Source organism: Oppia nitens, unplaced genomic scaffold (genome assembly GCF_028296485.1).
Source record: "Oppia nitens isolate AA-2021 unplaced genomic scaffold, nextdenovo-longstitch-racon4-pilon3 scaffold28_pilon_pilon_pilon, whole genome shotgun sequence".
NCBI lineage: Eukaryota > Metazoa > Arthropoda > Arachnida > Sarcoptiformes > Oppiidae > Oppia > Oppia nitens.
In genome coordinates, this window is record NW_026533208.1 from 208,783 (window position 1) to 231,600 (window position 22,818).

Sequence of the window (22,818 nt, forward strand, 5' to 3'; positions counted from 1 at the left end):
TTTATTAATTAATAATTAAAAAATAATTTATACATTACAAATTTATTTATTAAATTATTATTATTATTTTCTATTTAATTAATTTATTGTAGTAAATTAAATACAGGTATAAAGTGTACAAATTATATATATATATATATATTTATATAAACCTTAATTTGTTTTGATTTTATTATTATTTTTGTTTTGATTTAATTAAATAAAACATTTCACACACACTCTATCAATGATGACTAAAAAAAAACATTAACCATTATTATTATTATTTTTAAATTTGATTATATTGTTTGATTATTTGTTTAATTTAAAAATTATTTTATTATAAACATGATTAACATTTAAGTTAGATTCTTAATATATATATATTTGTGACTCATTTACTTTATTATAATAAAAATGAAATATTTATGAAAATTTAGTTTTTATTATCTAAATTACTATCATCTCTGATATTACAGTATATATACTTTATAATAATAATAATAATAATAATAGTTAATGCATTAAATGCTTATTTAATAAAAGTTTTTAAAAATAATATTATGTGCACTTTTAAAAGTTCATATAAAATATATGTATGTATATAATAAAAATTTAAATCAAATCTATGGTTGTTTTTTTATTGCAAAACTAAGTTAAATATATATATAAAAAATTATTTATATAAATATAAAAAAACTATAAATAAGTCAATTATTACACAAATAAAAAAAAGTATAAGAGATTATTATTTTATTTTATAAAAACCTAAATTTCAAAAACAAATGGCAATTTCATGACCAGAGATGGGACGACATTATAATAACTGATGTGTAGATGCAGTGATAATAATAATAATAATAATAAAATATTATTATTATTATTATTTTAAAAAACTTTTTTTTTGGAAAAAAACGTTGAGATTTGGTACAAAAAAAAGTAGTCATAGATTCCCTCAAATATTTAAATTAATGAAAAAAATGTAGTTATTATCTATTAATATTAAAATTATGTAGTATTTAGGAATTGCATTTAAATATTATTTTTATATATAATTATATTGTTTTAAAAAAAACAGATCAACAAATATTTTCAATTATTTAACAGATTATTATACTAATAATATTATAGTAGTAATACTTCACAAAATTTGTATTTTTTAGTCCAATTATTATTATTAATATTATAATATATGGAATGAAAGTATATTTATTTAATATAATAATCATTTTTAAAAAATACTAATTAAAAGTTTGTTTTGTTTTTTGTTTTGTTTTTTGAAAAAAATATCACAACTTGGCCTCTGATTTGTTTTTTTAGTTGTTTTGTTTCAAACAAATATACAGTATATTTCACATATAATAATAATAATAACTTTCCTCTCAATTTATTTAACAATATATATAAGGCCACACACAAAATGTAACAATAAATTCTTGATATTATTATTATTATTTTAGTTGCACTCAAATATTATTATATCATTTTAAGTCATTTACAAATTTAATATATATATATATATATATATATTCAATATTTAAAAGTTATATATATTTTAATAATAATAATAATAGTAATATTTTGTCATTAATTAGGCTCCAAAAAAATAATAATAATGCACTTTAGTTGAGATAATTATTTAGTAGTTTATAATGCTTAAGGTTTTTGTTGTTTCAATAAGTTTCAAAAATAACCATTAGTTTAGTCCAAAAAAAAAATTATATATATATATATATTCACAGTTGTATTATTAGCACTTAATTTTGTTTCATTTGTTTGTTTTTCTTTAAATTATAATTTAATATTAAAGTCAGTGTTTATTCTTGAATTTAATTTCATTTATTTTGTTGTCGTTTTTTTGTTTGTCTACTAACTCAACACTCACTCTTGTCTTCTTCGACAAGATTTTGAGTGTCTTTGTCGGTGTCCACTGACGTCGGATTTAATGTAATTTGTTTGATGTGAACCTGCGGTGATGACCGATGTATTACCGACGATGGGGGCAACACTGCCGAACCGGTGGTGTTGGCAGCGGCGTTGGTGGTGGTGGTGGTCATGGATTTGTTGTTGTCGGCGACGGCCGCAGAGTTGACATCGATCGGTACTTTTTTGTTATACATATTATCGTTGTCGGGAACTTCGTACAGACCGCTTGAATCGTTGGGTCCAACTTTTTTCATGGTATCGGAGCCGCCGTTTTCTATTTCTTCGTACATTGGATTAGCAAAATCGGTCGACTTATCGCCCAAAGTGCCCAAATGGTAGCCATCGATTGGCTCCTAATAATAATAATAATAATAATAATAGTTTGTTAATAATAATCCCTGTGCTATCATTTGATCCAAATATTGTTATACCGTTTGCTGGCCATCATTGGTGCCGTTATGCATAAAGCCGGCGCCGCCGAACTCGACATTAGTTCCGCTACGGAATGACACGCTTTGATTGATACCGGATTTGCTGAAGAAAATAATTCAACAAAAAAAACAAACAAATTAATGGATCAATTAAAAGACAATAACAAATAATAATAATAATAATATCAAATAAAAGACATACAAATTTCGTTTCTTGAAATAAGTATAGAGAACGACGGCCACCACTAATGTCATCAAAACGATAATTATGGGCAAAACAACTTCGGCAAAGACTTTGTCGGTATCGCCACTGATCTGACTTCTGGGTATATATTCTTCACAGTTGTTTCCTTCGAAATTTTCCAAACATTTACAGACAAGTTTGGCAGAGGAGGCGGCGCCGCCAGCTGTTGATGATGAGTCGTCGCCATCGGAACTCCTGATACATGAACCGCCGTTACGGCACTGACACCGATGGGGCAACGCTTTCGGCTGTTCGTAGGCTGTATTACAGTTGCTGTTCAAACTGATGACCGACGTGCCCGAGTCGGGACACGCGCAACGATAGCCACCGGGTATTAGCAGACATAAGTGCGAACAGGAAGCCGTTTGACACGGATTGGCCACTAAAAATCGTTCGGGAAATGGTATACAACAACAACAACAAAATGGTGTTATTAGGAGTTCCTAAGATTGGTTGATAATGGATGACTTACGTGATGTGTTGTACTTCTTTTCCTGATAGATCTTAACATCGGTTGCGTGTTCTAGCGATCTTCGGACCCGAACTTTGACTCCGCGGCCAAACTTGTCGTGACGATAGATTTCGCCGGTATCGCGGGTCACCCAATACAGCTGATCTTCGAACATATCCAAACTGGACGGATGATGCAAATCGCCGCTAATCACTGTCACCCGATTGGTACCGTCCGAATTGGCCGATTCTATTGTATTGAGTTTCGAATCGGACCAATAGATTCGATGGCCGGCTTCGTAGTCGATGGTCAGTCCGGTCGGATAACCGAGTTTTTCATTGATGATCAGTTTGCGTCGGTTGCCGTCCATCCAACTCGACTCGATCTTCGGCTGAAGTCCGGCGTCCGCCCAAAACATACGACTAGTTTTTTTGGTGAAAAAAAATTTATTAAATATAACAAAAAATACTAATAATTTTTTTTAAAAAATTATACCCTAATTCTGGATCTAATGCTATAGATGTCGGTCTCTCCAAACCAACTGTTACAACAGCCTTACGGTATCGGCCATCGAGAAGACTGGTAGATAGGCGTCCCTTTGGTTTGTTATTAGATAAGTCCATATCCATCCAATACAGGTTCCTAGAAAAAGGGGTAAACCATATGTATATAATAACGGTTTAAATTTATTATTATTACTACTACTACTAACCTTCCGACCCAATCGACAGCGATGTCGACCGGCTTTGTTAGGCCCTTAAGATCAAGATTTTGCGAAAAACCATTTCCGTGTTCGGGATCACTCGGGTTCGGTATTACCGCTCGTTTTATTGTCTTATCGTAAGTGTCTGTCCAATAGAGTATATCTAATATAACAACAACAAAAAAATTGTTAAACTCTTTTCTCAGAAAAAACAAAATTTTGTCCGATTTTTGTCTAAATAATAACTGACCAGTAATTGGATCGTAATCTAGCGATTGGACACGACTTTCGCCGGCAATCAGCGACGACTGATGCTGTTGAGTCAGATCAACGGCTCGGATATCGGGTCCGTCCGTATAGAAGACAAACGGCGACACTTCGCTCTTCACGACACACCTTTCGTCGACCATTTCAAAACCGGACTTACATTTGCAGGCATACGTGCCCTCAATGTTGACACAAATCTGGGAACAATTGTGACCAAAACCGGCACATTCATCGATGTCTTCGCACTGTTTGGTATTGTTGTGGGCTATTTGGTAACCACGCGGACAGACACATATGTAGCCGCCGTCACCGACGGCCGAACAGTTGTGCTGACAGCCGCCCTTTGTATCCTTATTGCAAACACCTTTATGGCAGCCCTTCTCGTCGGTAAAGTCGCCGCAATCGTCATTATGATCACAGACTTTGTCCATTGAAATGCACTGTTCGTTGGCACACTTGAACTGACTGGCCATACACGGCAGCGGCCACTTTCGACACAGTGTATGATTGTTTTCATCGCTGCCGTCGCCGCACTCGTCCTGTCCGTTGCATATTTGCCACAACGGTATACACCTCTTGTTATTGCACTGAAACTTTCGGGTCAGATCGCACTCGAAGTTCTGGCACATGGACTCCAGTTCGTCGGTAGCGTCACCACAATCGTCGTCGCCGTCGCACAAGAAGTCCGGTCTCAAGCAGACAGTATTGTTGCACTGGAACAGCGAATCCTGACAGAAGCGTCCATTTGGATAACGGGTCGGACAGTTGGTCTCATCCGATACGTCTTTGCAGTCTTTGTTTCCATCGCATACCAACTTTTGCGGTATACAGTGACCGCTGCGGCACTTGAATTGGTCGTCTTTGCAGCGATATTCCAGACAATCTTTTTCGTCGCTGCCATCATCGCAGTCGTCGTCGTGGTCACAGCGCCATCGCGACGGTATACACTTTTTGTTGCCGCACTGGAACTCACTTTCCGAACAGTCCCGATAGAGATCGACACACATAGTCGGATCTTCATCCGATTTGTCGCCGCAATCGTCCTCGAAGTCTGAGAATTATAAAAAAAGACAATCAAAATTATATCCAATAGATCCATCAAAGACTAGAGATTATAAATAGTTACCGCATCGCCATCTGAGTGGAATACATCTGCCGTTTTTGCACTTAAAATCTCCCGTTTCGTGACATTTCGGACAAAATTCGACATTACTTTCATCTGAATTGTCCCGACAATCGTCTTTACCGTCGCAGAACAGCCAACTGGGAATACAGCGATAGTTATTTCTTGTCGGACACTTCTGCCAACCAGTACTACAGTTACGATTGCGGCACCGGTGGGCCGGTTCGTCCGAATTGTCGCCACAGTCGTCATCAAAATCACAGTACCATAGTTTGGGTATGCATTTGCCGTTTTCGCACCGGAACTGTGTGTCTTTGTCGCACTGCCGATGATGACAATGGATTGGATCTTCGTCAGAGCCATCGGAACAGTCGTTGTCGCCGTCGCACTGCCACGAGTCGGGTACACAGCGTCCAGTCGATCGACACTTGAAGCTATGTTCGCCGCAATCGGTGTCGCAGAAACTTTCGTCCGATTTGTCGCTACAGTCGGGTATTCCGTCGCATATCCTGATCCTTGATATACAGGTGTGATTGTTGCGGCACTGAAACATTCCCGGTTTGCACATAAACGGCGCACAATTGACTTCATCCGAACCGTCCTTACAGTCTTTGTCTCCATCGCACGTCCAAAACGCTGGTATACAACGGTCGTCCGGTGCCTGACATCGGTGATGACCTTTCGTACAGTTGGCAATACAGGTTTTGTTGTCTTCGCGTAATATAAAATTATTAGGACAGGCACAGCTGTAGGTCTGGCCGCCCGGTGCTATCAAACACAGATGAGAACAGCCGCCGTTGTTGTCGCCGCACGGGTTATCGTACGGTAACTGTTTCAGCGGATGATAGATGTGTATGTCGTACGGTCTGTGCGATGTATTCCTGAGCACCTGTAGATTTTCGCCGGTAAACTTGTGTGCCTTAACCAAACCTTTGGTATTCCAGTCGGTCCAATAGAGCCAGTCGTCGAAAACGGACAGCGCAAACACGTGCGGTACGGAACTACCGCTCAGTACTGCGTGTCGGTGGCGGCCATCAAAATCGGAGTACTCGATATAGTCGAGATGGGCGTCCGCCCAAAACAATTTGTCGCTAAAGTAGTCGATGGTCAGTGCATTAGGCCAGACGAGCTTCTGTTCGTAGGTAACAATTCGGCTAAAATTCTGGCCATCCATTCCCATCTTTCCGATACAGGCGTGATGTCCCCAATCAGTGAAAAATACATAACCAATACCCGGATGTACGGCAATGGCACGCGGATCCGATACACTACGACCGAGCAGTGTTTTCCGATGACGGCCATCCAGTTCGGCCACTTCTATGTGCTTACTGGTCCGATCCATCCAATAGATCTTTCGTCCGACCCAATCGATGGCAATACCTTCCAAACCGTGGGCTTCGTGTCGGATGACATTCTGTTCGCCCGTACCGTTGATAAAGATACGGTTAATGGTTTTGTTGCCGACATCTGCATAGTAGACCCGATCTTCTCGGTAATCAAAATCCAGAGCTACAACATTCTTCAGATCCATTCGTATCAGATTATAAACTGAACCATCGGTACTAATATTACGCAAATAGTAACGATTGCTGAATATGATCCACGGCTCGACATCGTCTCTTCGTTTACATGTATGTCCATTCAGTTCTCTTTCATAGTAGGTCTCATTGCACTTGCAATAGTAGGAACCGGGAGTATTGAAACAGTATTGACTGCACCGGCCTTTCAACGAATTACATTCATCGACATCTTCGCACGCTTTTCCATCTTTCAGCAAATAGTAGCCTTCATTGCACTCGCAGTAAAAGCTGGTCAACGTATTGACACACTTGTGCTCGCATTCATTGATCTCACTTTTCGCACACTCATCAACATTACAATGAGCCGGTTCATCGCTACCATCATCGCAGTCGATCTGTTTATTACATACCCGTTCATACGTAATACACTGACCACTCTTGCATCTGAACTGACCGCCAGCACAAGTGGGTGCTTCTGTTTTACATTGTGGCTGATTTTCGTCGCTACCGTCACCGCAATCGTCTTCACCGTCGCACAGATAGGTCTTACGAATACACTTAGTATTACGACAGGAAAACTCTTCCGGCGAACACGTCCTGAACGTACAGTTTCGATGTTCATCCGATCCATCGCCGCAATCGTTGTCGTGATCGCAAACCCATTCCTTATTAATGCATCGCTTATTGTTACACCGGAACTGATCCACTTCGCACGGTTCAGCTGGCGGACAGTTGTGCAAAGTAGTGTTTTCATCGGCACCGTCCACACAATCGGGATCGCCGTCGCATATCCATCGTTTCGGTATACACTGAGCTCGGCCCCAGTTTTTGTTGGCCGAACAAGTAAACTCACGATCGGGATCGCACTGCCGAGTGTCGCACTGGTGCCGGACATCTTCGTCCGAGTTATCCAAGCAATCGTTATCGCCGTCGCAGATATAGATACGCGGAATACAGTTGCCATTATCGCAGGTAAACAGATCACCAAAACAGGTCCGCTTTTCGCTTTTGCAGTACTCTTCAGGTTCGTCGGCTTTCGATCCGCCGCAATCGTCGTCGCCATCGCAATACCAGGTGGCGGGTATGCATCGGTGGTTCGGACAACGGAAACTATTGGGCGGACACGTCCTCTGCGAACATATCAACGAATTTTCATCTGAATTGTCACCGCAATCATTGTCTCCATCTGTTAATCAAATGAAATGGTATTTAAAAAGAGTCATCAAATAATACATATATGACATCAACAACAACACCAAAAAACAACTGACCGCAAAGCCAATAGGGTTCAACACAGATGTTGGTGTTCTCGCATTTCAGATGATTTCCCGGACACGTCCTGTTGTTCGGACAGATCGAGTGACTTTCATCCGATGTCTTCGAGTCTTTGCAATCGTTGACACCATTGCACAGCTGTGAACGCGGTATACACTTATGGTTGGCACACGTAAACTCTCCATCAGCACAGGCCGGGTATTCTGTGAACAAAATCGTAACAACAAATAAAAACAATGTCTTAAAAATTATCGTAAAAATTTTTCAAGAAAAAACATACGACATCCTTCCTCATCGGTACTGTCGCCGCAATCGTTTTCGTGATCTGTTTTTTTTGTGGGAGAAAATAAAATCGGAAAAATGATTATATGATTCAGACAACAAAAATAGACAACAATAAAGTCTTACCGCATTTCCAGGTCTTGAAAACACAGCGACCGTTACCGCAGCGGAACTCATTCGGACTACAAGTGTGTAAAGCTGTCGGGGGTGGGGGACGGGCGGAAAAAATCGGGAAAATCATTATATGATTAGTACTAAATTTGATAAAACTATAAACACAGTTAACAGTCAGTCCTTACAGCAAAAGATCTTATCCTCATCTGAATTGTCTCCACAGTCGTCATCGCCATCGCAGGCCCACAGCCGGGGTATGCACTTGGAGTTACTGCAGGCGTATTTGGTTTCTTCGCACGTAACGTTTTCGGGTACACACATACGATTTTCGTTGGCCAACTTGTAACCGGTATTGCACCGACACTCGACAGCACCGTTAGGCGCCTGATGGCAGGAGTGGGCACAGCCGCCGTTGTTGATTTCGCACGGATTTTTATCGCATTTTTGACGTTGCGATGAAAACACGTGGATATCGCGTGGCGACTCTTCCAGTCGTTTGACCATTTCGATCATACCGGCACCGGTATGTTTTTCGGCTCTGTATACGCCGCGCAACTGTAGATCAGTCCAGTAGATGTAATTGCCGAAAACGGTTATAGCAAACGGATAGATGGTAGCAGCGACCAGTACTTCCCGATTTTTGCCGTCCATATCCGATCGTTCAATCTTTTCGCGCAACGCATCCGTCCAGTAGAGCTTTTTCTCCTCGTAATCGATGGCCAAACCGCTTGGCTGTGTCAGATCGTGCTCGACAATAGTTATCTTGTCGTTGCCGGCCATTGTACTCCTGTAGATCTTACCGGAGTTACCGAATCGACCTGTTTTTGTTGAACAAATAACATAACCATTAATGATAACTACAGGTGCCTCACGACACGACTCAACAACACACTTACCCCAATCGGTATAATACATAAACCCTTGACACGGATCTACCACAATAGCTCTGGGTCTCTCGACACGGGTTATCATTACAATCTGTGTGCCGTCCATATTCATCGAATAGATTGACCGGTTGGCCGAATCGGTCCAATAGATCTTATGACTGGTCCAGTCGTAGGCAATACCTTCGGGATTAATACCTTTCGATAGTATAACATTGACGTCGTCTCGTTTGTCGACATTGATCCACGAAATGCTACCGTCCGGACGTATTTGTGTAAAAAACAATCGTTTGTCGGCATAATCAAAGTCCAGGCCGACAACATTGGTCAGATTGGCTTTCGGCGGAAACGGCGAACTGGTCAACATTGGATCCAGATTGACAGTACGTATCTCTTTTCTGGTCGTATAGATGATGTATTCGTCAACATTTTTGCATTTATTGCGATCGGGTGCCAATACACCAGTAGAACAGGCGCACCGATAGTTTGGCGGTGTAGTTGCCGACTCGGGCATTGCAAAACATAACTGTTCGCACATACGATCGCCCAATCGAGAACAGGGCGAATCACCGGGCGGTTGGTTTTTTGCATCAAATATCACAATATCCCTCAATGTATCCAAATTTGATTTGAACGACTCGTACGACATGGCTGTACCGGTGCCGCTATTGTTGTTATTGTCTCCGTATTTGTTTCCTCTGTAGATAGTCCGCAGATTTCTGTCCACCCAATAGACCTGATTGCCCAAAATGGACACTCCGTACGGTGTCGGCAAGTTTTTCCAGATATACTGCCGACGACCGCCTGAGTAGGAAACCTTTTGGATGGCATCTTCTCGGGCGTCGACCCAATAGACGTCGTGAGTGGCGATATCGATGGTCAAGTCGCGCGGATTACTGATTCCGGTGACCACAATCGGTGTCCGATTGGTACCGTCGAGCAATGCCTTTTCGATTTTGGGAAACTGTCCGTAATCTATCCAATACAGGTAGCGTTTGATAGGATTGACCGCTATTTCTCGCGGAGCATCGGTAGTAGTCTTGACGAGTACCATACGATTGGAACCGTCCAAATAGCTGACCTCTATGTAGGTTTCGTGCGGAAAGACATTCGTAAAGTACATATTGCCGGCAATCCAGTCGATAGCAATGCCACGGATGCCGTTACTGCCGATTCCGTCGGCAATGATGTGCGTCTTTTCGGTTCCGTCCGGTTTGATCCGATAGATACCGTTTCGTTCGCCCGGATTATACTCAACCCAATAGATGTGACTTTTGACAACATTGACATCGATATGCAATATATTATGTCCGGTACCGGCCAACGGTTGGATGGCTTCGGCGTGATCTTCGAGACTGAAGCCTTGCATTTTGTTCAGCGACGACACGACTGCAAACGACTTGTACGGCTGACAGTTGGTCTCGCCATCAGTTCGGAAGCCAGTACTGCACAGACACTTGCGTTGATTATTGTCGGCCGGAATACACAGCTGCTGACACCCGCCGTTACCATTACGACACGGATGGTTCTCAATACCGGGCCGTTTACTAAAGATCTTGATGTTGGCCAATCCGGGCGTATTCTCTTCGATGGTAATAGCGTTGACACCTTCGGGCAGATTGACCCGAGAAATCTTTTCGTACACCGAATCCAAATAATACAATCGATTGTTATAGACGGACAGTCCCTGTGGTCGGGCAATTCCCGATCCGGCTGTCACTATTGTCCGACGATCTCGGCCTTCGGTGTCCACACTTTCGATAACTCCCGAATAACTTTGACTAAAATACAATCGTTTGTTTGTCAAATCAAACGTAATGGCTTCGACGTGATGTAGCGAATCTCTGACTAGTATAGTAGCATTGGAGCCGTCCATATTGGCCCGGGCCACTTTCTGCGGTACACCTACACCACCTTCGTCCAGCCAATACAGTTTACCCTGTAGCGGATCCAATACCATTGATTTAGGTTTGGCCACACCTTTTTCGGTACCATCGTTGCTGATGACTGTTCGGCGATAGTATTTTTCGCCGTCGGTTTTCACGACACCAATGTTCGACGCTTTTTTGTTACCAATGTATAGATTACGACCGATCCAATCAAATGCTATACAATAGGGTGCGCCGACAATACCGTCCGGCAAGAACTTGGTCTGATTGCCGCCTTTTAGACTGACTTTGAATAGAGTTCCGTTTTCTTTGTCGTCTTCCCTGACTTGAACCCAATAGATAAAGCCTTCCTGTTTGTCGTAATCAAAATCGGCACCATTTTCTACACCAATAACCGGCGTAAAATGTCCGACAGATTTCTCGTTCGGTGTCAGACTCAGATCGACAATCTGCGTACCCTTCATGACCATCAGATACGGTGTTTCAACTGGTATACAACGGCCACCCGATGCTGTTCGGTCTTGTCCATAACCGGGCGGACATTTGCATGTATAGCCTTCGGCTCCGGGCGACAGCAGACACAAATGAGAACACGAAGCTTTGGCACATGGATTGGGTGCTGTCGGCTGCAGTAGCGGATGATTGATATGTATGCCTAACGGTTGACTAACCAGATGCGAGACAACTGTCTGATTGTGACCCCGGTATTTATGACAGGATAGTACACGATTCAGTTGTCTGTCTGTCCAATACAGTGTGTCCTCGAATACGGTCAACGAATGCGGATGCAATAGATAGTGATTATGAGCCAACACCTGTTGTCTACCGGTGCCGTCATAGTTGCAAAAGTCAATATAGTCGAGCTTCGAGTCGGCAAAATACACTCTCCGTGTCGGTATGTCCAGAGTCAGACCGTTTGGCCAATAGATTTTCGTATTGACAATCACTTTGCGTTGGGTGCCGTCCATACCTACCCGTTCGATGCGCGGGTTTTCGCCCCAATCTGTCCAAAACATAATCCGGGCGTCTTCTCGCGGGTCCAAACATATACCGCGCGGTTGACTAATATTTTGCGACAACAATACGATATGATTTTTGCCGTTAATCGTCGACACTTCGATAGTCTTCAGCCGTGAGTCGACCCAATAGAGATTGTTTGCAATCCAATCGACGGCCAATCCTTCGACCAGATCCAGACCACTGCCGACAACAATCTCCGGTTCTGTCGATCCTTTTTTCATCCGATAGATCTTCTTGGAGTGCATATCCGACCAGTAAATAGTTCCCGTCGACATTTCCGATGCAGTGGCCACAACATTCTCTACACGAATCGGTACCCTTTCGAGCGATATCATCGAAATGTTTGCCACAAGAATCGACCGACGATTGGATATCACCAGATAGGCAATCGTCCGGTTAATGGCTTTGCAGTGAGTCTTGTTCTCCAATTGATAGCCGTCTTCGCACAGACATCTGAACGATCCCTTTTCATTGAAACACTTGTGACTACAGCTGCCAACTATAGTACACTCGTCAATGTCGACACAAGTTCTGGTATCGTTGAGCCGTTCACCCATAGGACAGGTACACAGCGGACCAAATGGTGTTTGGGTACAGTTATGGGTGCACTGGTTGTTCGTACAAGTCTGCAGATCGCATGCCGGCCCCTCATCGGCACCGTTCGGACAGTCCAGCTGTCCGTCGCATATCTTTTTAACGGGAATACATCGGTCGGTAATATTCGGACATCTCCACTGACCGCTGGGACAGTCGTAATGAGTCGGACCGCACGCGTGTCGTTGGTCTTCGTCGGAATTGTCGCCGCAATCGTCGTTTCCGTCGCAGATCCATGACTTGAAAATACAACGGGAATTATTGCACTTATAGTGATTGGACGGACACTCAATTTCGCCGCAAGTGGACGGCTCGTCGCTGCTGTCCTCGCAATCGGGATTTCCATCACTGAAATTGGTAATCAATATTTTAAAAAAATAATGTCTAAATTATTATCGGATCAAACAACTACATACCAATACCACGACTTGGGTATACATATACGTGAGGTCTGACATTGAAATTGTTTATCGACATCGCATTGATTGGCCAGTAGTGATGGACAACCTTTTTCGTCGGAACCATCGGAACAGTCGCTAACACCGTCGCAGTGATAGCTTTCGTGTATACATTGTTTGAGATTTGCGCACTGGAACTGACTCGCGGAACAGGCTATCGGTGGACAGTTATGTTCATCTGCCTGATCGAAACAATCGTTATCTCCATCTATTCAAAAAATCCAATAATAATAATTAATTAATTAATTGGATTTTAAAACTAATAATTAATTTATATGTCTATTCTAGTCTATAGTATTTATTTATATTTCTTAATCGTAAAATTAAAAATAAATAAATATTTGTATAATTAATTTTGTGCTCAAATATAAATTTTTATGCAAATTATATAAATTTCTATTATTGATAATATTTTTTTTTTGTTTTATTTATTTTTTATTATTTATTTTTTATTATTTATTTTTTTCGGGTAATTTTCACTCTAATCATTTAAATATTTTTATTCATAGATAAAATATTTTGTTGTTGTTGTTATATAATATTATAAATTGAAAAAATTTTAATAACAATAAAAAATAACTGTTGCCATATGTATTGATTATTTTTATTATCATTATTATAATGAAATAGTAATTTTTCATATATTTTGCCCTTCAATTATTGATTGGCTATTAAATATATATATATATTATTTTAGTTATATAAATATAAATTTTTATTAACATTGAAGATATTACTGCAATGTTAGTAATAGAGGAAAAATTTTATAAATAAATATTTTATTTTCTCATCTATTCATTAATTTTAAAAAACGAACTTGATCACGCAAAATTAATCAGCAATGTACAAAAAAAATAATTATTATTTGATAATATTATTTATAATAATAATAATAATAATAATATAAAAATTTTATTTTGCTGTACACGTATATTGGATTAATACGTGAGAATGAGGTTAACTAACAGTAAACTCAACACACAATTTGAATGTTATATAAAAATAGTTATATATATATACTGTATATAATATAAATTACTTTTAGTATTATATATGAGATAGTAGTATATTACAAGAAAATATTGCCTAAATTTTTAATGTTACTAATTTTATTTTATCAATCGATTATATGTAAGTGTATGTATGTATGTATAGTATAGTATCTGTGTGTGTATTTTCTTATAAATAAAAAGGGTCACAAAAAATTCAAGTATTTTTTTTATTAATAATATCATATATATATAGTATATGTTTTTAATGTGCTATAAATGATTAGATCGAAAGATCTGTTATTTTATAGTATGGTATATATATATATATGTTATATAATATTATATATATATTCTGATAATTATATTGTGGAGAGAAAAATAAAGACAAATTCAGAATAAATGATAATTTCAAAGACGAGTTTTCAATCTCTCTCTCTCTCTCTCTCTCTCTCTCTCTCTCTCGATAGTACTATAAATAAAAATCATTACACGCTTATTAAAGTAAGTATTATTTATTTTTTTTTAAAAATAATATTTAAAATAAAAAAAAATTGAGTACAAACTCCAAATTACATGAACCTATTATTTTGTCAATAAAAATTGGTTCAGTTTTTTTCAATGCATTTTTCTCTCTCTCTCTCTCTCTCTCTCTCTCTCTCTCCACAGATAAAACTCATTTGAATCTCTTAAATAATACTATTACTACTTATAATAATAATACTACTAATAATACAACTATTTATTATAATAATATGCAAATACCTGTTATATACAGTGAATAATAATAAAAATATTTTTTTCTCTCTCAATGTACTGTATATATACTGTATATATATATATATATATATATATGTAAGTGTTTTGTGCAAATTACTAATTTATTTAATTTATGTTTAGGGAAAAAAATTCAATGGCATTATAACTATATATATATATAATATTATAAAAATGTTATCTAATGTTTTTGGTCAAGGTTATCGTATGCATTCAATTTATAATATTTATTTATTATTTTTTGATTTGTATTTATTTTTACATACATTTTTTGTGTATATTTAAATATTTGAAAATTAAATATAAATTAATTCACGACAACCATCAATTTTTTTTTATAAATTTTATTTTTATTATTATTAATATTGCATGCAATTTTTTTGTTGTTCAGTTTAATCAAACAAATTTTTGTAATTAAATTGTTAATTATTATTTAAAATGCAATATTATTAAATTACTACTATTTTTTTATAATTTCTAATAAAATATGTATTTATGCATTTATACAGTATATTTATATACTGTAGTTATACTTTAATGTTACTAAAATTAAGTCTCCGAAATAAATATGTAATTTTTTTATTATTATAAATAATTAATTATCATTGAAATAAACATAAAGTTATGTTAAGCTATTTATATATATATATAAATAAATTAGTAAATTAATAGCTAAATCATTGGCATAAAAGAGTTGCAATAATAATATAACGGTTGCTTTGAGAGAGAGAAAAAAAAATTGACAATTTATTATAATATTATATGTTTTTATGTTTATACCAGAAATGATAGAAAAAAACGATATGACAAATGAAAATATAAATAAATAAATGTTTTTTTTATTCACTACTAAATAAAATGATATCATTGAGACTAATGTGTATATACACACTGTGTGTGTGTACATAATTGAGAGGTACATATAATATGTATTTATTTACCTGTAGTTGGGGTCAAAAACATCTACTATTTGCGAGACACTGACATTTGATTTTTTATGTGTGTATGTATGTATAGTATGTGTTTAATAATAATGAAAATAATAATACCGTAATAATAATAATAAGTTAAAAGGCAATTTATTTGTCACATATGAAAATTAATTTCTATTATTATTATTATTATTATTATTATTATTATTATAAGCTAYATATATATATATATATATATATATATTGTCTCGTTGTAGTAATACAATAATAATAATAGTAATAATAATGAAAAAAATCAATTGTATAAATTTATTTATTTAAAAATGCATATGAGATTATTCAGCTGAATAAATATTTAAGACATTTAAACATAAACTATTACTACAGTATTATTATTATACGGTATATATATTTTTTTGTTTTGTTTCAAGAAAATGATAATAATAATAATAAACCTAAAAATAAAATTACAATACAATAAAATAAACTAAAATAAAACAAAAAAAAAATCAAATGCCATTACTCTGTTGCTAATGTTTTTTTTGGGGTAAAAAAATTTCATGAATTTTAATGACTGATAATATTATAATGTACAACTATATTGTAATACTAGTGAAAAAAATATGTTTTTTAAAAAAAGACAAACACATATATAATAACATTATTATTATTATTATATTTATATATCATATACATTATACTGTATATATATATATAATTTATATTTAGTATTAAACAAATATTATTAAAACACTTTTATTTTTTGTTGTGTTAAGCAATGAATTTTATTAGCACTTGAATTGATTCCAGGAATTGTCAAAAAGTATTTTTCAAAATGATTTATATTATTGTTTAATAACAATAAATACATAATAACTACTACTATAGAAAAAAAACTGTTATATTTGGGAAATTTTTTCCTCAAATATTAATAATAAATTAATAATAATAATATATATATAAATTATAATTACTTTATAATAAAGCGTCATAATAACTTGGAAATGTAATTATACAGTAATAATTTATAAGCAAAAAAAAAATAAAATTGATTTTAAGTACAAATTATTGGTACTTAAGAAAAATAATAATAATAATAATAATCTACGTTAACATTAATTCATATCAAATAATATATTTATTATTATTAACTAAATAACTTATTTAAACCGTGATTGTATTTAATGATAATAAAATAATTTAACTATAATTTATATATATATATATACACACAGTATCTACTTATACAAAAAAAACATTATGCGATATATGATATAAAAGTTATATATAGTTATATATCACATATATATACTGTATATACTTTATAAACTTATAAACAGATTAATCATATAAATTATAGTCTTAATTATATTTATATCAATATAAAAATACTGTACTCAACTAAACTATATATATATATATAAAAAACAATAAACAGATGACTCGTGAGATTGTAAAACACGAAACTTAGATCTGTTTGTTTGTATAATAACTATTAACTCACAGATAGATATATATAAAGAGAGAAAAAAACTAATTCAATGATCTCTTCAAATGATATTCAATACTAGGTTTAATGAAAAAAAACTAAATAAAAAAAATTATTTTCTAATAATAATAATACCGTAAATAAAAATCTAACACAACATTGTGTTTCGATTGTATGGCAATAATTGTGTGATTGTCTTATAGAGTTAGTTATCTCATAATAACCGGAACATAAATATGTCACTTAATTTAATTGTCTTTTTTTATGATAAATAAATTTATAAAAAAAATGTCACTTTAATTGATAGTATATATACTGTACAACATTAATAATATCTCACACAACAATCAATAATAATAGACTAAAATCGCAGGGAATAATACACACACACACACACACACACACACAAAACCCGACACCAAAAACAAACAATAATAATAATGATAACAAACTTACCGCAAACCCAACTCTGTGGTATACAGTGACCACTTCCGGGACAAGTAAACTGATAGTAGGCGCAGGTCTTTTCGTGACACGAGTCGCCCTCATCGCTGCCGTCGCCGCAATCGTTTTCCGAGTCACACTTCCAGGACAGCGGTATACAGCGGCCGTTTTCGCAGGAAAACTCATTGGCCTCGCAGGTCACGTTCACGCAACCCGTTTCATCCGAATAATCACCGCAATCGTTGTCCGAATCGCACTTAAACCCGATCGGTACACAGCGGCCACTCGAACACTTAAACTCACGGGCACTACAGGTCGGTTGTGTACAGTTTTGCTTTTCATCGGAGTTGTCCAAACAGTCGTCGTCGCCGTCGCAGACCCATGTTTTCGGTATACATCGTTGATTATCGCAGGTAAAGTCCCAGGAATTGGGACACGACTGAACTGGCGGTTCTTTTTCCGGATCAGACATACAGGTGCGCTTGTCGTCCGACAGTTTTTCACCGTACGGACAGCCGCACTGTGCAATCAAACCCGAACTTTGGGTGTCGTTTTGCGGTATTGGAAAACAAAACTTTTGACAATTACCGTTGTCGTACAGACACGGATGTCGATTGTCTACTCGTTGGGCAGCCTTACTGAACACTCGGATACCGTATAGACGACTGCCCTCTTCAACAGTGGTCACAATCTTTTCGTTAGTTCCGTTTTCTTTGTTCATCCGGAGGATGGCATCCAATCGCCAATCGGTAACGTAAAGCCATTCGGCGTGAATGACCAACGAGAAGGGATGTTTAATACGGGGTGAGTTGATTGTCTTGACGTCACTGCCGTCAAGATTTGCGTGTTGGATGTGGTCGAGTAGGGCATCGCACCAGTATAGACGATCCGATGCGTAGTCGATGCTCAGGCCGTTTGGCCAGCCCAGTAGGACACCGCGAAAGATCATTACATTGGTACCGTCCAGATAGGCACGGCTGATATTGGCCGGTCGGTCCCATTCCGAGTAGAATACGTAACCTTTGTTGGGATGGACAACAATAGCACGTGGTCGCTTCAGATTCTTGAGCAACACTCGCCGATAGGTCGAGTTGGACACATTGATCACATTTAGGGTGCCTTTTCGACTGTCAATATAGTAGAGATTGTTGGACACCCAGTCGTGGGCCAGTCCCTCAACGCCCTCGTTTTGCGAGGCTAATACACTTTCTTTACCGGTGCCGTCAACTTTGATCTTATAGATTACATCCAGTATGACATCCGAATAGAAGATATAGTTGTTTCGGGCATTAAAATCAAGTCCAACAAAACGTGCCGATCGGCTGACCACCGGTACGATGGCATCGTTAAAGCCGGGCGATTGTTGATCGAGTAGTATTCCTCTGACAAACTTTTGTTGCGAATACATTAGAAATTCTTCGACACGGACACAGGTTTTCTGATTCGGCGCCAATTGGTAGCCAATATTACAGGTACATCGGTAGCCGAGTGCGTAGGAACTACCGTCGCCGTTACGGGTGATGACACACATATGTTGACAGCCGCCGTTGTTTGCACCGCACGGATTAGGAACTATCGGTTGACGTAACGAATGAAACGATTTGATAGCACGCGGCTCTTTGGCCAGTCGTCTTTCACGGTAAATGGTTTCAACATTCGAGTCGTTCGACTTATACATATTAATCTTGAGCACACCCTGTCGGGTACTGTCTGTCCAGTAGACATTGTTTTCGAAAACAGTCAGCCGTATGGGTGCCGGTACTTTGGTACTGCCTCTGATGATGGCGTGTCTGTTTTGTCCTTCGTAGTCAACCGATACAATCTGATCCAATTGTGAATCACACCACAGAACACGTTCGCTAACATAATCCAAGGTAAGACCCGATGCTTTATAAATATAATTCGAGACAATTGTCTTTCGCAGTGTGCCGTCCATCAGTGCCCGATCAATGTTGTCGGTATCGGTAAAAAACATCAGACCTTTGGTCGGATCCAGTGCTATATCCAGTGGTGCTGTGAGATTCTGACTGATGACAATCGTATGTCGGCTGCCATCCATTTCCATCAGATCTATTTTCTGATTATGAGTATCGCAAATGTATATCTTGTTGCTGATCCAATCGATGGCCAACGATATCGGATTCCACTGGAACGGCACAGTTATGTCTTTGATAGTTCTCGGTTGTCGCCAATTATCCAAATGCATTGTATAGATCTTTCTAGTTTCGACATCCGACCAGAATAACAGATTTTTCTGATAATGATAGTCAATACCGCTGACAGCTGTCGTATTGGTTATGGTATCCAATGTGGTGGCACCGTTAGCATCGATTCGATAGATAGCACTGTGATGGCCGAAAATCAGCCGCATATCCGAACTATTATCTGCTTTGCAATGCCGGGGCGGTACCAGTGTATAGCCGGGTTCACAACTACACCGATAGTTGCCGGGCGTATTGATACAGATTTGGTCGCAATAGCCCCACTCTTTGCATTCGTCCAGATCTACACAACTGCGCTGATCTTTCTGATTGATGGTCATACCGTCTCGGCAATAGCAGGTACCGCCGTCCAGCGATGCCCGACACTTGTACTCACAGGATAGAGATTCGCATAGTTTTGAGGCTAATTGTGTGACAAACAAACCAATTTTAATTAATTAATTTTTTTTTTTAAAAAAAACATAATTATCGGGTGCGACAACACATACAACAGGCCTCCTTTTCGTCGGCACCGTCCTTACAGTCCTGCTTTCCATCGCAGAGCTCCTCCTTATTGATACATTGTTTTTCTGTTGGACACAAAAACTTTGTGTCGGGACAGGAGATCATAGCTTTTGTTGTTGTTGGTGGTGTCAAACAAATCAAACAAATTAGTAAAATATAATAATATTTATGAGAAAAAAGCAAAAATATAAATTATTACTGCAATTGCTTTCATCTGAACTGTCCGTACAATCGGAATGTCCATCACATCTCCATCTCTGTGATGAAATAAAAGTTTGTTAATTACCGGTAAAAGTTTTTCAATGACAACCCCCGGTTGGTTAGTAGTGGTGGTGGACATACATACCTGCGGGATGCAGATGGCATTTGAACACCTGAACTGGCCATCGTGACATGGAGGAAAGTCACAATCCTGTTCATCTGAATTGTCACCGCAATCGTTCCAGTGGTCACACTTTTTGGTCTCATCTATACACTTGTTGGCGCTTATACAGTAAAACTCATTCAGCTGACAGGTGGTAGTGCCGTCTAGACATTTGATGGTGGTGTTGGTGGTTGGGATGGGATCAAAGTGCAAAAGAGTGTTTGTGTGTGAGTGGAAGTAATTTAATATCAAATATTTAAAATAGAGATATGAAAATATTTTTATGATATTATGATAAGGTGTTTGTATTGAATAGGTATATAAACATACAGTATATATATATAATAAAAACACTGACAACTAATTATAGATACAGTATATGTAATAAATATTATAATAACTAATAATATATATATTTAAAATTTATATATAGACTATGATACATCAAAAAATTATCATTATTATTATTATTATCATTATTATTATACTAACTAATCATTTCTACCTATACATTTAGTAGGAAACTAATATATAAAACAAATAAACATTATTAAACATAACTTATAAATAACTAAATAAAAATTAATTAATTTAATTTAATAAAAAAAATAACAGTATATATATATTATATGTATATATATATATATTAATAAACACATACTTGTGATTGCGGTAGTATTGATGGTGATAGTTGTCATCATCGTCGTCGTCGACGATGTCGTCGATGACAATGTGTAAATTGGAGGTAATAGACTGAGAAGTGGTAACACCACCACCAACAAGACATACATCCATGTTCTCGTTGTTGTTGTTATAGTAGTTGTCAATTGATCCAATAATTGTCTTATTGATATCATGTTGTTGTTGTTGGTCTGACACACACACAGTGGTAGACACACACATATAAATTTAGTCAAATCATATATAAATATATCTATATATATATATATATATCTAATAAATATAATACACTGAAAATTCAACAGTCAAAATAATAAAAACAATTTTTTTTTAAAGTTAATTAATCACATTAAATATAAATATTATATATATATATAGAGTATTTTTATTATTTAATATTTATTTTTTATTTATATATATATAAAAAGATTGCAACGATGGGGACGGACTGATGTACGTGGCGTACGCTTCTCATACATATATATATATATATATATAATGAACTATAAGATAACAATACACAGACACACACACACACACACACACACTAAAAATAAGTCAACATTATTTTATATATCTCATATAAACTCTCTGGTGTGTGCGAGAGAGGTACGGTAGGTAATATGATAAAAATACAGGTGCTTATATATGTATGTACAAACACACTGTAGTACAGTCCACTCCACACACTCACTGAATATACATGTATTTTTGAAGAGGTGGCTAAACAGGTATTCCAGTGGGTAAGGTGTGTGTATGTATGTATGTGTGAGAGAGTCACCAGCAGTTGGTTTGTTGGTGTTGGTGGTGGTGCTGGTTGTCTGCCATCTGATGGTATGGTCTCTACCAGAGCCCCTCCTGACTAAACCAAACAAGACATCTGATCACAAAATTAAATTTGTTGATACATTATATAATATATACGACGTTATTATATATATATTAATCATAGATATATTGTATTACATAATTTTAGTGCATAATTAAAGCAATTAAAAAAAACAAGTGTATATAAAAAGTAAAACACACAAATTTTTTCAACTGATATTTCAAACTTTATTTTTTATATATATTATATATATTTTTACTGTAAGTAAGGTATTTGTAATATTATATTACAATATTATGTTATGTTAGGGATATGCAATAATAATTATTATTATCAATAGGAGTAATATAATCTGTTTCTCTCTCTTTCTCTCAAAACAAACTATAAAATTTTGTTTTACAATTTATTTCAACAAAAATTCAATGAA

General features: G+C 36.7%; 1 protein-coding gene across 1 annotated transcript; it reads right to left on the reverse strand.

The window, feature by feature from the left end:
* Window positions 1-1,709: 1,709 nt before the first annotated feature.
* Window positions 1,710-21,792, reverse strand: LOC128954531 (low-density lipoprotein receptor-related protein 2-like). Its single transcript, XM_054300118.1, has 19 exons — window positions 21,543-21,792; window positions 20,864-21,045; window positions 20,717-20,774; window positions 20,502-20,624; window positions 17,804-20,416; window positions 13,119-13,368; window positions 9,212-13,050; window positions 8,501-9,133; window positions 8,328-8,399; window positions 8,200-8,244; window positions 7,916-8,122; window positions 5,128-7,830; window positions 3,985-5,052; window positions 3,744-3,897; window positions 3,527-3,673; window positions 3,053-3,453; window positions 2,539-2,962; window positions 2,337-2,439; window positions 1,710-2,258 (listed from the first exon to the last, which is right to left on the reverse strand). The coding sequence occupies exons 1-19, from the start codon at window positions 21,736-21,738 to the stop codon at window positions 1,854-1,856; spliced, it is 13,623 nt and encodes a 4,540-aa protein (XP_054156093.1). The 5' UTR covers window positions 21,739-21,792; the 3' UTR covers window positions 1,710-1,853.
* Window positions 21,793-22,818: the final 1,026 nt, after the last annotated feature.

Coding starts and splice junctions, on each gene's coding strand:
- LOC128954531 (XM_054300118.1), bottom strand. CDS start 21,738: ATGATATCAATAAGACAATTATTGGATCAATTGACAACTACTATAACA. Junction 20,417..20,501: donor CGACGAAAAGGAGGCCTGTT/GTATGTGTTGTC, acceptor TCACACAATTAG/CCTCAAAACTATGCGAATCT. Junction 3,454..3,526: donor GCATTAGATCCAGAATTAGG/GTATAATTTTTT, acceptor CAAAAAAACTAG/TCGTATGTTTTGGGCGGACG.